Here is a 16450-nt window from a genome sequence, read left to right as displayed (position 1 = left end):
TTCTTCTTTGAACTTGCCTTACGTATTTTTCTCAGAGCTTTTTTTAAAAAGTCGTGGATTGATTTCAAGCAGTTTGGTATGAGCATGAACATTCCACTTTGAAAAACTGAGGCTGTTAGCAAGTGCTCGTTCTTCACCTATGGTAGGTGCTTTTTGTTTTCTTAGAGCCTCAGAGAACAAATTACTCCCACAAGGAGGACAAACACTTGAAGAAAAAAGCCTGGAGCAGATAAGCCTGTGAGATAAACACTGCAGGTAGTCCATTGCAGGTTGGGCATGTTTTATAAAACATGAAAATAATTTCTTCCAGGGGAACACAGAACTTTCCTGAGGCATATGTCTCCAAAAATATGAAAAATAATGCAAATAGCTTGTGACTTTGCAAGCGAAGGGCATGGCAAAAGCCCTACCACTTGTGTGCCAGTATCCTAATGTGTGTTGTGGTTTTCCTTACTCTGTCCTCTTGCTGTAACAAACAGTGCCCCGTCCTTCATGAAATGTGGCACTTAGCTAAGCAAGCCAGCCTCAAACGTAGCCAACATAAATAACATCTGATCAAAAGCTACCCAGAGGTGAACCCAAAATGGGCATGAGTAATTCAAAACAAATTTGTTTCTTAATTCAAGCACACACCATACGAACATTCGATGGTATTCCTCCAGCTCTAGACTTGCACAGTAATGTACTTACTAATAACATGAGTGGACCGACATTTACAAATGGTTTACACATGAGTTTAGTGTCATTTAAACACAGAAAATATCAGACCATGTCACTGCTGAACTGACAAGCTCTGGGATACCAGGGATACTCTTTGCACCATCTTGGATACTCACCTCTCCCGCTCTTGTTCCAAGAGGTTGGTAAAGTCATCGCTCTTGTTCATGTAATCTGTATGTTTATGTTTCTCGTTTTCTAGCTCATAAACTGTGCGGCGATGGCACTTTTCTGCCAAGAGGAGTTGTTCCAGCATGCGCCGATATGTCTCTCTCTGCTTTTCTTCAAGTCTGTCCAGCTGGATGTAGGAAAGGAGAATAGACTGTTTTAAAGGTCTCCTTGCTTACTTCATCTGATTTATTAACCAACAATGTTGCGTTTGGTCAGTGTAAGTCCCACAATTTTAGGTCTTGGGCTTTACATAAAGCAGTGACTAGAAATAAGAGTATCTGTCCTGTAGAAGTTATGATTTCTTTGGACAGCATGTATGCAATGAACATTTGCACAGTTCTCAGATACACAAATGACAGAACTTCGCTTAGTTTTAGGGTAAACAAATAATATTGTTCCAGTGCAGAATTTCCTCTCTGGCAAAGTGCTGTGCACACTTTCCTCATTTCACACACAAAAAGCTGTAGCAAATGCCAGGGCAGGATACATGCCCTCAGCCCCTTGGAGCCTGAGTTCATGCACCTAGATGGAGACTAGACACCTACACGTGGAGTGTAAGGTATATGCTCTAGACTGAAATTTGAGTTATGCATCTTCAATGCACCTGTAGGACTGCTGAGATACAAAATCTTTGCTGAGATACAAAATCTATTTAGACTCAGCATAGATTTAGTTTTACATTACCAAATACAATTCATTATAAGCTTTAGAGTTTTCCCCAGAGCCTGTTTTTGACAGAAATTTCTCCAGGGAAGTGTGTCTAAGAAGTTGCCAGGGCACTCAAAGCCACCATGGCTATTCATGTTGCTTCTTTCACTGTTTATTGGGAGCTGATGACAAACTTCATCCTCCTCCCTGATGAAGCAGCCCGCAGCCCTGGCACTTCTCTGCTTGCCTGGCCCCTGCTCTGCCATCCCCAGCCCTTACCCTGTGAGAATTGCATCTTCCTTAGCCCCAGGTGCAGTGGGCAGTTGTTGTTTCACAGGGTGTCTCTGCAAACTGAGGGAGATAAGAGCAGGAGGGCCACGATGACTTGCCCTCCAGAAGTTGACTATGACAGTCAAAGTCAATCACTGCATTTTATAAAGGAGCCAGGCTGGGTTCAGCCTTGAACTACTTTGAGAGCAGACCTTTTGCACTTATGAAATTTTATCACCATCCTATTTTAGCTCCAACATAACCCCAGTGGACCTATACATGACAAAAGTTTTACACTGAGGTTCCCATCAAATTATCAGCTTCTTTAGACAGAACCCTGCTAAGCTCTTTTAATCTTGTTCAATAGTATTTCATGCATGCTCCAACATGCTAATGTTTGCTTTCCTTATTTACTACCATCCCCAAAATTGCAGAAGACACTTCAATGAGAATACGCAGTATAAAGATATCCTGTGGTAGGCACAATTCCTGGTGAAAAAATTAAATGTTCTAATAGGAGGAACTATGAAGATTTAGGTAGGCACTACAGTATATTATACTGTATGTTATTGCATGTTCTTTCTCCATGCCCTGGACTGTTACTAATCTATAAACATGAGCAGAGGCTGCTTATTTTGGCACTCACGCTGGCCTCAGACATTCCCAGGTCTATCCTACGTTCATTTACTACTTAGATTTTAAAGCAAGGGATCAAGGCCTACAGTTCTAATTTAGGGGCTGAATTGACTTTGCAGTCCTGGAGCTTAAGTGACGTAAAATGATCGCAGATTTATGATCCCATAAATATGGTCAATCTCTGCTAACTACTCACATGATAGTGGTCTAGTATGCCAAGAAAATCGACAAGTGCATACCAGTGCTGTGAGCAGTAGAGGTTAGAGCCTATAATTGAAAGGAATTTAAAAAACAGAAATGTAATACCTGAAGATTTTGTTCTTGCTTAACAGCACCAGCCCTAAGGAGCATACAAGCTCTTTATTTTCTGTGATCAAACCCAGTGACTTTGCTTCCAATTTATTCTGCAGTTGAATGAACAAGAATATTCAATTTTTCTTTGATTTCTCATAATTTGTATAAATGCTGTGTTATCTTCTTGCATGCTTTGCACAAATCCAAAATATGTGAAGTCTCAGTTCCAGTTAGGATTCCCTCTGCACAGGCATAATGACAAAAATCAAGAAGTTATTACCTCTGAAATTGGTTTCTCATAGACATCTTCCCCTATGGACTTTTCCTGGGCAAGGATGGCGTCCCTGTGTAGCACTCGGAGCACATTCTCTGGAGCTGCAGATCCATAATGAGCTTCTAAAACTTCAGGTTTGGTTTTCTCTGTCTTCAGCATGTGGATCACATCCTCCCTTGCCTGTAACATTGCAAATCACTACCATAAGCCAACTTATTAACCAACAGGGAAAACACAGGCATTTCATATGTACAGACTGCATGCACGATACTAAAATAAATTAGAAAAATGCCAGGCTGCCAATGCCAGTATGAAAACTTTGGGAGATATCACAGTAACCACGTCCTGTGCAATTCCAATGTCATCTTTGTAGGCATAAATTATTCTACTCCTGCCTGCCATTACATTTGAATGCCATGAATTTTTATGTGGGTTGCAACTATAGCCAAGGAACATCATTACTCTTCATAGACTTCATCTTATTCACCTCGCATGCTGTCCCCTGGCTGGGGTAAGGAGATGAGTAGAACAAACAGCGCAAGTGAGCTCAATTAATATTTCTCAGACAGCCTCTAATCAAGTATTTCCTAGCCATTCTCTACCTGACTTTGTGACTAGTTTCTTCAAGTAACTTTTAAAATAAGGTTTTCTAGCTTGTTTGTTTAAAGAAAACCCTAGAAAGGTTGCAGACCCCGGCTAATCAGGATAACTGGCAGCAGACCCAAATAGGCTGAGCAAACCTTCCCAGAAGCAGGAGAGGGCTGCTCACACTGGAGCAGGGGGCATACCTGAGAGCAGTGGTGCTCCTGTGACTGAGGAGAGTGCAGCTCCCAGCTCCTACTCCCTGGCCTGGGTGGGAGCCCCCAGTTTCAGGCAGCATGAGCAGGCATCTGAGCATGATGAGACTGTTCTGCAAGGCCACCTGGCTATGAATAAGGGGCATTTTAGGGCTATGCTGCAGACAAACACTTAATCCTGAGCTCTGTTTCTAATGACACTTGCCAACATCTGTTAAGCCATCTGTAAAATGGGGGCAGGACACTTGCTTGTCCTTCAAGGCAGGTTTACAGGGCCATGATCCAGCGAGGGGCTGTAAAAGGTGCAAGTTTTCCGTGGGCACAAAAGACCTCCCAAGTTTCCCTGGAAAGCATCTCTCTCACAAGCCCAAAGGGATGAGGGGCAGAAAAGTACAGACAACAATTTTTCTCTTGCCTGCCCTTTTGACACTCAACCCATGTGAGCTTGCAAAGCAAATTAACATCTAAGGAAGGTTTTAGGAATATTTTAGGAAAAATCCCTTACATACAGTACCCCATGTAAACAATAACTGTTTAGGATTTATGAACTGACCAATGCTTCATATGCTTCCATAATGTTCATAACAGCACTCTGTATTATCCCTGTAGCAAATATTAAATCTTTACCCAGTACCACAGAGGCATTGCAGCTCTACAAAATCACCTGCTTTTAAAATGAGCAAGTAAATAATTTCAGCAAATGGCAAAATATATATTTTTTTAATAAAATAAAGCAACATGCAAATAAAAAATCCAAACTTGAGACAAAGACCATGCCACCCAGTTGAGAACTAGCCCTATTATAAAGAGCTAGCTGCGGGGGCTTACTCTGTACAACATTTTGTAACCTTAAATAAAAGCTTTGCGCATGTCTGCAAGATGCAAAATACATGCTGGAGTGATATTAATGTTGTTTCAACATGAGCATGGGAAAGGTGCATCACTCATGGATGTCAAAACTACAAGTGAATTATGTGGGCTAGTCCCAAAGAGCACCAAAAGAGCATGTACACATGACTACATCATGTCCTGGGAATACACCACTCTTGGTACAGAAAAAGTGTTATTTTAGGAAAGTTTTAGACAGGTTCAGGAATACATCATTTTTTACATCCCTGTAAAAATAACGGTTATCTTAGTGTCTTTGTTACTATGAGGCTAATGCTTCTATATTGAAGAAAAAGCCCTTAAAAAGCCTAACAGGATAATATGGGAGTTTGGGGGGAATTTATAAATACCCAGATTTTATGACACATTGTCTTAAGTCCTTTCAGGAACAGACAGTTTTGGGACCATATCTGCATCCTGCCCCAATGAATGAATTTGGTGTCCCACTGTGTACCTCAAAGGAGTACACAAAGGAGCACCATGTGCAAAGGAGCACCAAAAACAACAGGATAGGGGGGAAGCCCCCTTCTACCCTCTGCACCAAGGGCCATAACCAAGCCTGCTGAAACCCTGATTTGTTTTGAACACAGAAAGCTTCTGGCCCCACACACACCTTTCATTCAGGGACAGGCGCACCTTGGACCCTAGGCTATCTGGGAGGGGAGGAGGATGAGTTCAGTCTCTCCTGTTGAAGATGGGCCTGTCAGGCCCCAGATGGCATAATCAAACATTGACAGGGCCAGGCAGAGACAACAGAGACAACTCGTGCTGAGTGATTTAACACTATGGCTCGGGAGAGCAAAGATCTGGACTCTCATCCCTGCAATGGTTATTTAATACAGCAATAGCTGGCAGAGGAACCAAACGCTGCTCTTGCCAGCAAGTGCCCCAACCCCTGTTCAGTATGCACTGCCATGCATACTTCCAGCCTCTTAGTCTTTAACCAGTGATGATTAAAACGTAGCAACTTCAGCAGGAGAGAATGAGAATCCCTGAAACAGCTTATAACTTGACAGCTAAGAAAGGTTTCTGGAATGTAGGTTTGAGTCCACCAAGAGCCAGCGGTAGTTGAGCCAGGGGAATGAGTGATGATGAATGGAGGAACTGGCACCCCAAGCACGAAAGAAAGTGTCCAAATTCTGTTCAGAGCTTTGAAGGAAACCCTATTCATTGCTTCATCTTTAAAAGGAAGCAGTGGCACAGGTAGCTCCAGGGGACAGAGCAGGGCTGTCAGCCCTGAAAACCCCTCACTGCAGCCCCAGAGAAGGGTACCCAGCCCAGGGACAGGCTGGGTGGCACCATCCCCAGGGCACAGGCAGATCCCCACTCACATACACTTTCTTGGGCACCCCATGCCCGGCATGCACTTGGGATCTGGATCACGTTAGCATGGCAAGATGCCTTCTGCCATTTCTTGGCTTGACCATGGCTCCTATCATTACCTTTACAGGGGTATCAGGTAATTCACCAAGTACTCTTGTTTCAATGGATTTATGATAACAGTTTCTGAAAGGCAAACTAACAAACAGACACTGAGGTTGCTAGGAAGCATTGGAGCAAAAAAAGGGCCTCATGCTAATAATAAACTGGAGATAAATTTGTTTTTATTTGGTCAGCAACAAGCCCCAGAAGATTCTGAAGTGCAGCCAGCCTAGGTCAGAGAGGGGCCCAGGCGACATCCTGAACTCCCATCAGCCTTGGGATTTGCAAACTCCAGTTAGCCTTTCTGAAACTCTTCAAGATAATATAGAGGGAAGGAGCTGAAACAGCAGGCCTGTGTAACTCGTGCTTCTCGTGCTTTCATGTTTCCTTCAAATAACTAATTTTCCACTGAAACAACTAGAAGACAGCTCACGTTGAGATGTTTTCTATCAACGTAGAGTGAACAACTATCACTATATTAAACTGCAGGATACAGACCATTGTCAGAAAACAAATCAGAATAATCCTGTAGAGGAACACTTGGGCTACTTCAACACACCTTGTACCTTGAAAGAGGTACAAGAGGCTCAAAGTGGGAGGTCCTAGCTAAGAAGAGGGAATCATACTGGCAAGCTGTTTCTACCAGTGGACACTATTGTATGTGCCTCCCTTGTCTCAAAGCACAATGCTGTTTGGCATAAATCATAAGCTAGGAGACAAACACGAGGAAGAGATTTCAAATTGGAAGTAAACTTATATCTAAATCTCAGAAGAAAGTTGTTAGCTATTCTGGTAGAGGGAACTTGGTGTTTGGCACAGGAAAGCCATCTCTCAAGTCCTTTTTGTCTTGTTTTGTTCGTGCTCTGATGAGAGAGAGTATTCAAGCATGAGAAGACCACATATTGCAACAGCTTGTAACACAATGAAACTTAATTGCATAAATCCAAAAGACTGCAATTAGTCAGAGAAGCTCTTTAAAGTTAAGATACAGAATTTAGTAAATACATACATTTACTTCTATTGTTTTTCGTTACTTAAATTGTCCTACAGAAAACTTCAAGCTAACTGTCTATCTACACTGTTCACATTGTGGATTCCTGAAAATAAACAGACTTTTCTGTGAATAAAGTGTCCCCAAGTAGTTAATTCTCTAAACAGTAGGAGCCATGAAGACGTATTAATGAAGAGGCCACTTTAGCTCCTAGTAATACTCTCAAGGCAAGAAACACAGAAGGCCACATATGTTGAGAGATATTTTTCCACACTCACATTCTCCAGGAGCTAAGCCTAGTTAGAGACTCCCTGTCCATCAATCTCATAGAACCATAGAACAGCTCAGGTTGGAAGAGACCTCAGAAGATCATCTGGTTCAACATTTCATGAGAAAGGAAGCCTAGATGAGATCATCTAGCATCATGTCCAATTGCATCTTGAAAACTTCAAATGATTGGGACTCTACCACATCCACGGGGAAGGTTGTTGCAGTGATTGTTCTCACTGTAAAAAATTTCTTTCTTCTGTCAAGGTGAAACCTCTCCCAGTGCAACCTATACCCATTGCCCCTTGTCTTCTCCATGTTGCCCCTTGTGAAGAGAGAGCCTCTGTCCTCTGTAGCTGTCCTTTAAGAACCAATGAGATCCCCCCAGCAAGCCTTCTCTTTTCCAGGGAGAAAAGACCTAATTCCTTCAGTCTTTCCTCACAGGGCAGGTTCTGCAGCCCTTTGATCATATTCATGTCCTTCCTTTGGACCTTCTCCAGCTTGTCTGCATCTTTGTTGAATTGTGGGGACTAGAAGCGGGCACTGCACTCAGTTAACTCCTTCAGCTCTCTATTCTGATAGAGGAACTGCAAAGTTGAACTGCACCTAAGCCTTGTATTATGCTTACTGGAGGCGCCAAAATCTAAAGGCTGATGACCTCAGATCTTGAGCATGTCCATGGAGGGGCTGAAGTGCTGTGGAGCACTGCAGTCCCACCCATCTTTGCCCACTCTCTTTTCCCTCCTCTCTAATACCCACTGATTAGTTCACTTATTTAAGATGTTGGGGTCTATGTTTCTACCTGGGAAATATGAGATGATGCTCCCCTTCCCTCAGGAGAGCACGGAAGGCTGATGTGAAGCCACTCTTTGCAGGGCTACCCTGAAACACTTTCTAGAAGAATAAAAGAGAAGGGCTTTCTTTTCCTTGCTAGCTTGAGCAGAACAGGGGTCTGAGTTCCAAACTTTGCTTTACTATGTGCCTAGTAAAATATTTAAATGATATAGAAAGGATGTAAAGAGATCCCTGCATAAAATTGAAACCGTTTAGGAAACAATAGCATGACTCTGCTGCTTGTAAAAAGGGACTGGCAGCCTAGCAACCAAATTCTTGGTCAATGGAAAGAGTGTTACACAAGCCCGGTGTTCGGACGTGCTTCCTCCTCGTGCCCTGCCCTGCCAATTTACTACAGCCTTCTCTCCCCATTCCCACAGTCTTTGGCCTCTCCCATGAGACTGCTAGCAAAACTCAGCATCCACTAAACGGGGAATTTTTGCCACAGGCCATCTGTCACCTGGGAAATGGGACTGAGCTGATCAAACTCGTTTCATATAAGGCATCTAGTAAATTGGAAAAAAATTCAGTTGTATTCAAGATCGGCTGAATGGAGTCAGAGTAATCACTGTCAGCTGAGGGTAAAACCCACCTCGAGATCCTTTGCCAGTACATCTCCTAAGCTATTCTCCTGAATTTTGTTTGTAAGTCTCCTTCCTGCAAATTCAGCGTGCCTCTCTCAAAATCGGCTACCAGTAATTATTTCCTTCATAGCTTCATGTTCGGAGCCATCTAAAATACATCTAACTACTTCAGAGCAATCTAAATATTTCAATAGCATGATGACATTCCTCTCAATTGATAGAAATAAGTTTTGAAAATCTGGGAGCAGGAGAGGTATTTACAAGGAACACACATAATATTTGGAAGATCTGGTATTTCCAGCTTTTGACTATTTATTTTCTAGCTATCATGGCACTTTGTTATGCCTGCACATAATAGAGGTTTAATGTTTATGAAGTCATATTTTTCTTGCCAGTGATTAATGGCAAGAAATAACTATCAAACCACAGAGAGGAATTTTTACTTCTACTTGTGTTGTTGTTACATGCATTGCACACAGTTCAGGTTATTTATAGCGCAACAGCTGCTCTGTACTGCACCAGAAACTAGATAATGTCACAGGTTCTCCGTGTAATGTTGTGGTCTTACCGGTGGCTGATTTCCTAAATTTCAGTAGACTTTACAAAAGTTTCACCTAGAGCTAACAAACATCACGCTCAAGGCATCCTTCTGAGGGAGATCAGGAGGATGTTCTCATACTACACTATTCAGGACAAGCTCATGCTGTGTCACCACATGGCAGAAACAGACTTATTTCTGAAAATTCCCATTAGACACCTCAGAAAGTGAATACCAGGTGTTCACTTAGTTCACTTTAAATGAAGAAAGCATCTTCAGGCAAGTGTACTCAAAAACCTGTATCTGAAAAACTTTCTTAACACTAATCCACTAATCCCTATTTAAACTCAGTGAACTTCACTTCCTTTTTTACTTTAGGAAGAAATTAAAATAATTAAAAGGAAAGTGTACTTTCTTCATTTTGTGTCATGATACTATGAATATGAATGGAGAAAATAATAAAATTACCCCTGCCTACTGGAATGACACTTTTGTTAAAGGCCTGATTCCTCAAACTATCCGTATATTTGAGGATTGGTTAGCAATTTGTCTTCCAGCTCAGATGTACTTAATGTACAAAGCATGCTTTGAAGCTGGGAAGTTAGATGCTCCACTGCATAGAGCATGTACAAGGCTCCTTTTTGCTAAAACCTCAAGTAATATTTTTCTCTCCCACACCAGATATCTGAAGTAGCCTTGTTTCTATCACTCAGTGATTCTAGCTATGCAAAATGCTGGCCAATGACATGTATACATAGTTTTTCTTTCAAGGAAGACAAAACAGCAAAATTTTTTTCTTGCCTTTCATCTTAGCTTAGTTTCCTAATACTTGAAACTGTGGAGTTCACTTGCATGAATTTCTTTTAACATTTCTGGACTCAGATATATGTACATGAATGAATTTGGAGGTAAGGAGATTAATTCAGTGATGAAAAGTGACCATTGGTGTTTTCTGTTTCGTACAAAAGTTTAGTGAAATATATCCGGAAATGCAAGTGTTCCCTCATGACTCTGAGGAAATGAAACAGAATTGTTCTGTCTTCTCCACACCATGCAGAACTTTCTGGCCTTGTATGAAGCTTTTGGAGCTATACAGTGTATTTCACTTTGTTGTACATTATCTTACAGTGATAACACAGAAAGTCCTTCTAAAATCAATACTGGAGGAGAGGCACATGATAGACCAGCTCATCCACTACACAAACACTCTGAAGTGGCTTCAAAAGAGCTACATCAGAGATTAATTTGGCCTCTTCTGTTTAAAAAAGTCCATGCTAAAGATTGCAGAGCTGTGGAGAAGCAGCACTGAGCAATGTATTACTTCTTACAGCAAGCTTCAAAACAGATCAAATGAGCACTAGAAGACATCTGTCTGTTATTTCCTGCCCACACAGCTTTGTTCTGCTTTATTGCCAGAGAGCTCCATGGATGATGTCACTTTTTTCTGAAGAAAACAGGCCACCAGAGCCTTTCACTGACATAATTAATTATCTGTAGTCTGGGCCACAGCCAGAAAATTCCCATGGCAAGGCCCCCAAGAAGTATTAACTCCACACTGCTTCATGTTTTCAGAATTATTAGGATCTTGGATATCCTGTCTTGTCTTTTCATACTGAAAGAGTGCTTTGCTTGATATTATTGAACCATGGGGCAATTACTGCAACATACAGAATTACAGTGCCACGATCCAGTCAGCACAGAGAGACCAATGAGAGGGGTCCTTGTTATACGCATGAATCTGCATGTTGGGATATGTTTTACATGGTTCAGCAATGCATCACAATGGCTAAACCCACTGGTTTGGGTTTGCCATATCCAGTCATATAGTTTACGTCTCAGCCAACATTACAGTATAATAACATACTGCACCTAACCTGAAGCCTGGCAGCAAGCAGAGACCACAAATTGATCCAACTAGCCAGCAGGGAGAGGAAGGAACATCTGTTAAAACTCCTTTTTGGACACCTGAGCAAGAAGAATCATTAACAATAACACAGGAATGACTGTATTTGCAGTTCAGGGCTGCAATCTTACAATCTTATGCTAACCAGTCTGGACTGTAACTCAACAGATCCATGTTCTGTTCATGGACCTCTTTCTTGTGCATCACACATAAAATTAACTTCACCATACTCCAATTTCCATTCCATAATGGAAATAATACTTCCCAGGAATGCTGTGAGATATACTTATCTATTATTACTTATCTATCTACATATATCTATATATACTTCTATGTTCATAAGTATATATAAGATCTAGGTACTAATGCTATGAATATTACGAAAAATATAGCACTCTGATATCAGTGCAGTTGTTCTCCTATTCATTTCCCTCCATTCATTACATTCTTTTATTTCCTCCACTTTTATGGACTTCTATGCTATCATCCAATTTGTTGAAATCCATTGGAAACTAAAAAGTGTCTTCATTAGACATGTAACTCAGGTTGCCTAAATTGCTCTTTCAAAGCGCTTCATTGTCTGTATAAGGAACTGAAGCATCTGAAATTAGATGCTCTGACCTGAACTTCAGGGAGGCACTTGAAGCTGTTGGTGTAAGCACCCCCTCTCCAGGAGGAATAAACCAGCCCAGGTATTTTTTTCCATGGTGATCTAGCTGCCTTCTGGCAGGAATGAGCACGTGTGGAGCGGGACGGAAGAAGAGACAAGCTGGTGCCAGTGAGGCCATAGCTGTCAGGATGATGAAGTTCAGAGGAAACCCTCCTGCCTCTGCTGTGGAGACACAAGCATAACTCAGAGTGGGATACCAACAGACATAAGTGTGTATACATGTGTAATAAACTGTATACACAACTTTCCCTTGTCCAAGCATTTTGTTGGCTTCAACAAGCTGTTTTTCAGTGCTCTGTGGTACATGGATGTGCATTCAAGTTACTGATGACTGATGAATGGGCAAGAACAGTAGGACTGCGTTACAGCAAGCGCTCACCAGCGTAGCAAATTATTTGAACAGAGGAGTTGTCAGAGGAAACAAGGGAAGTGGAGCAAACTCTTAGAGTGAAGTGACTTAGAGAGGGTGGGCAACAAAAGGTGCAGAGCAAGAGCTCCTGGCAGTGCTCATGATGCCCTCATGGTCTCCAATGCCTCCGAAATCCCCCGATCCTTCTTAGTGTCTGTCCTTCTCCTTGCCATCCTATACTCCACTTCGACACCCTCTCCTCTCTCCATCCTCCCATTGCATTCCCAGGAATGACTTTGAAGCCTGTCAAAATGCCATTTTGCCTGAAATGCTGAGACTGCCTGAACCAATCCTGGAGAAATGGGTTTTCATTATGAAGCTGACCGCATCAGTACATCTGTTTCTGACTTGTTTATACTTAAAAGTGACAAATGCCTGGAAGTTACCATGCAACTGTACTTTGGTTAGTCAGTTTCAATCATTTTGCTGACTGAATTCTACAGCAACTTCATAAAGATGTGGCAAGACACAGGATGTTCAGTAGGGCCAGCAGTTTTCTCTGTGAAAATGTTACATTTCTCATTTTAGTCAACCAATAGGTGGAGCCTTTAACCCTAGAAACAAGACACACTCTCAGATAGCCATGCTCTCACAGTTATTATATAAATACTTATATTTGCTTTTATTAAAGCTCATTTTGGATGGAAAATAATCTATTTTGCTCTCAAGAGCTTATCTGATCCTCAGTTGGAGAACAGGAGACACAAACTTAATAAATATTCAACTGGGGCAGCAAAGTTAATAAAAACAGAGTCAGCTACAACTGCAATATTAAATTAACAACTGGTGACTCAGAGTACTGGGCAGCATAATGACACATAAGACATATGCTCATTGCAAGCTTTCCCAAGAATCCCAGATATTTTAAAGCCAGAGGGTCCATGCATCTAGCATTTAGCATTACAAAAAGGTTGGCTACATCCTCTCCCACAAAGTGAGCTTTCTCTCAAGAAAATGAGGAAAGACACAAGCTTTCTCATTACTGGTGCACTGAGTGCACAATTTCTATTAAGTAAATAATATTTTTTTAAAAAGAGTCAAATTAAATCAGCTGATTAAATTATTTTAAAAAATTGCAAAGGAGGATCAGTTAAAGACACTGATCCCAATGGGAATAAGACTGCAACTTGAAAGTTGATTGGAGGCAATCCTTACTATTCTATTTTGGACAGAAGACCAAGAATTTTGGGGAAAAAAAACCCCAAGCTGCTAATACTCTTTCTTCCACTCTAGATGAGATGTCCAATGGATCTGAGACGTCAGCCAATTATTCCTCTCTCTTTTGATCCTCCAAGCCTAAATAACATGATAGATGTAGCTCTGTTAAGTACAGCTCAGGCATTGGCAGAGAAGGATCTTGAAATATCTTTGTGAAAGAGGTTTTCAGCCTACAGCTGTCCAGTAACAGTGACATTTTATTGAGGATAATTACTTTGAAAAACATAATTCTAAAGCAATTTTATTACCAAGGAGAGGGTTATCATCGCTATCATTGATAGTACCTCTGCCCTTAGTTTCAGAGGGATCAGGAAATTGCCTGAATAGCACAATTTAACATTTCAATATATGCTTTCCCCCCCTCCCCCCCACACACACACACCACACACCCCCCCCACTCTCTCATAAAACAGCTGCTTTAAAATTCATGATTCTGGGACTTGCTAGACAAGCCCTGCTTACCTCCCATAGTATCTCCTGCACTTTGCACAGCAGTGATTGCAAATTACAGAAAACACATACTATTCTGGTCAAAATTCATCTCTGGTTATAAATTATTCAATGAAAATAAAAGAGGGCATTTGTGGTCTTAAGTCTATCCTAACTTAATTTTTTTTTTGTCCTGCAAAAGCTTGCTTCACCAGGAAAACACAAAAAAACAAGAGTTCAGTCAGAGAGAAGAAAAATTTTTAACTCATTGTACTGATATGCCAGACATTTTTAGGGATTTTTTTAGGCTGTTATTTTGCTACAGTGTGGATACCATCCTTCTCTTCATTGTCTTGCCTTTTCTATGTCCCTTTCCCATGTGTCTAGCTTGGCTCCCTTTATCCCTGTTGTGTTCCTCCTTTCCTTACACTCTTTTCTTCTATTGCCCAACCTCTTTCTTCTCATTCCATTCTCCTTAAGTCACCTCTCCCTCCTCACATTAACCCTATCTTCTCTTTTTTTCCTGTAGCTCTGTACATGCCAAGATGTTTGTTTCAGGGAATTTGAATTTCATCTGTATGATATGCTCAGAAAATTCTAAACTATTTTAATCTGATTAACAAGACTTTGCCGTTATAAACACTTATGCAAAGCTACTCTACATGCACTGTTCTCTTGCTTTACCTATGCTTTCCACTCTGGCTCCTCTTCAGCTTCTCAAACTGAGATTTTGCTAACGACCATTTGAAAACTCTTTCTCTTCACTCTGTTATGTACTCTTTCCTCAGGTGCCAAGGCATCTAGTCCCAGCTTTCTCTTCTGACCTTAATATTACCCAAAAGAAGCACATTCTCTTTCCACCCACCTATCTAACCCATATTCCTCGCTTGATCTTTGAGGCAGCTCAGTATTTAATAATATTAAAGCAAGAGTATCAAGAAAGGCACTGAAGAAAAAACCATAGTGTTTTGTATGGTGTTTTTAACCAAGCAATGCCTAGGTGGCTATCACAATGTTGTTTCAATATCTCAGGAAGTCAAGTTTGAAACAAAAGCAGTTCAAGGCATTACATGAAAGTTTAGACATTTCAGCAAGAGGAAGAACAGAGAGAAAAAAAGACCATGTCAACCTCGGCTACAGAGTCAAACTCTCTGACTTACATAAATCTGACAAGTGATGGGAAGGCCAAGTAAAGCCATGTCAGCAGAGAAAGGCAAGCATTAAACCCAACATACAAGGCACCAGTGAGCTCTCTCCTACTGCACTGTGTGCAGTTCCAGCCACAGACATTAAGAAAGATGAACCCAGAGTGTAACTGGTGGTGATCTAGGGGTGATGGAAGATATGGAAAGCCCATTTTGCCAGAGGACATTAAAAGGATGTAGCATGGTTAGCGCAGCACAACAAAGGCTCAAAGCGTGCAAGACTGCTGTCTACAAATACATCAGGCATTAAACAGTAGGGAGAGAAGTAGGCTTTTTGAATCATGATTCGTGTATAGCACAATTTCATAAAGTTTTCACTCAACATAATTACAATTGAACTAGAAATTAAAAGAGACAAATTTTGCTAAATGTTAAATTTTTCAGTTGTGGAACTGTTTTCCAATAGGAGTTGTCAAGGTAAACAAGCCACCTAGTCTTAAAATACAGCTTGATATGTTAATGACGAAGGTGAAATGAAGTGGTTGTCTTAAGAATTAGCTGCAGGGACTTGATTTACAGCAGATCTTCCACAATTTTACGTCCAGGATTCTCAGGAAAATTATTAAGTCAATGCATCTGTGGTATGAGGATAAAGAAAGCCTGAGTTTGGAAGTAACAAAAGAATAAGGAAAAAGGTCACAAAGAGAGAAATAAAGAAGGAGGGAGGAAAGCTAAAGAAAGAGGGGAAGTTAGGTCTTAAGAAAAAGAACATAATAGAATGACTATAGAATAAAATGTATTAATAAAATATGCAGCTATATAAAAAGGAAAAAAAGAGGAAAGCAGAAAAATGGAAACGGTAAAGAATTTTCCTTTACATTTAAAAAGCTTAGTTTTCTGATAGAAAGACAGATGGTAACATATTAAAATACCTTTAGAAATGTTAGAATGCAACGGGTAGTATATCACCTATACTCATGTGGGTACCTTGTAATTGAGTTTGCTGAGAGACAGGATATCTCTCATGGCAGGGTGTACAGCCACTAAGTGTTTCATAAGGACCTTATCAGAGAGAACAAAACACACAGACCTCACTCACCTCTGCTAACCCTTCCCTAATACACCCAGGTCAAGTGAAAGTCTTACAGCCCACCTGAAGGTGAGCTCCTCCTGGCTCTGGATGAGAGAGCTCCTTTCCCCATGATTGTCCTGTTTCAGTTACCAGCAACCAGCCTGCTGTACCTGCCCTACAACAACCGCTCCTGCAGTGGATGAAGCCACCAGTGCAATCTGCAGTTTGGTAGTCATTGGCATAAATGCAATTAACCTACTAGCCCCAGGCTTG

The 16450-nt window shown here is 41.2% G+C and overlaps 1 protein-coding gene across 4 annotated transcripts in view; it reads right to left on the bottom strand.

Moving 5' to 3' along the window:
* The window catches only part of FILIP1 (filamin A interacting protein 1), a 105234-nt gene that overhangs the window by 41101 nt on the left and 47683 nt on the right, over positions 1–16450 (bottom strand). For all 4 annotated transcript variants that reach the window (XM_030490099.1, XM_030490102.1, XM_030490103.1 and 1 more), the window contains 2 exons: positions 3017–3190; positions 837–1015 (listed from right to left, as the gene is read on the bottom strand). In XM_030490099.1, the coding sequence (XP_030345959.1) occupies positions 837–1015; positions 3017–3190 (353 nt within the window). The remainder of the gene's footprint in view (positions 1–836; positions 1016–3016; positions 3191–16450) is intronic.

This window comes from Strigops habroptila, chromosome 6 (assembly GCF_004027225.2).
Source record: "Strigops habroptila isolate Jane chromosome 6, bStrHab1.2.pri, whole genome shotgun sequence".
Taxonomy (NCBI): Eukaryota; Metazoa; Chordata; class Aves; order Psittaciformes; family Psittacidae; genus Strigops; species Strigops habroptila.
The sequence above is the reverse complement of the archived record's forward strand: the minus strand, read 5'-3'. Positions and strand labels throughout refer to the sequence as shown.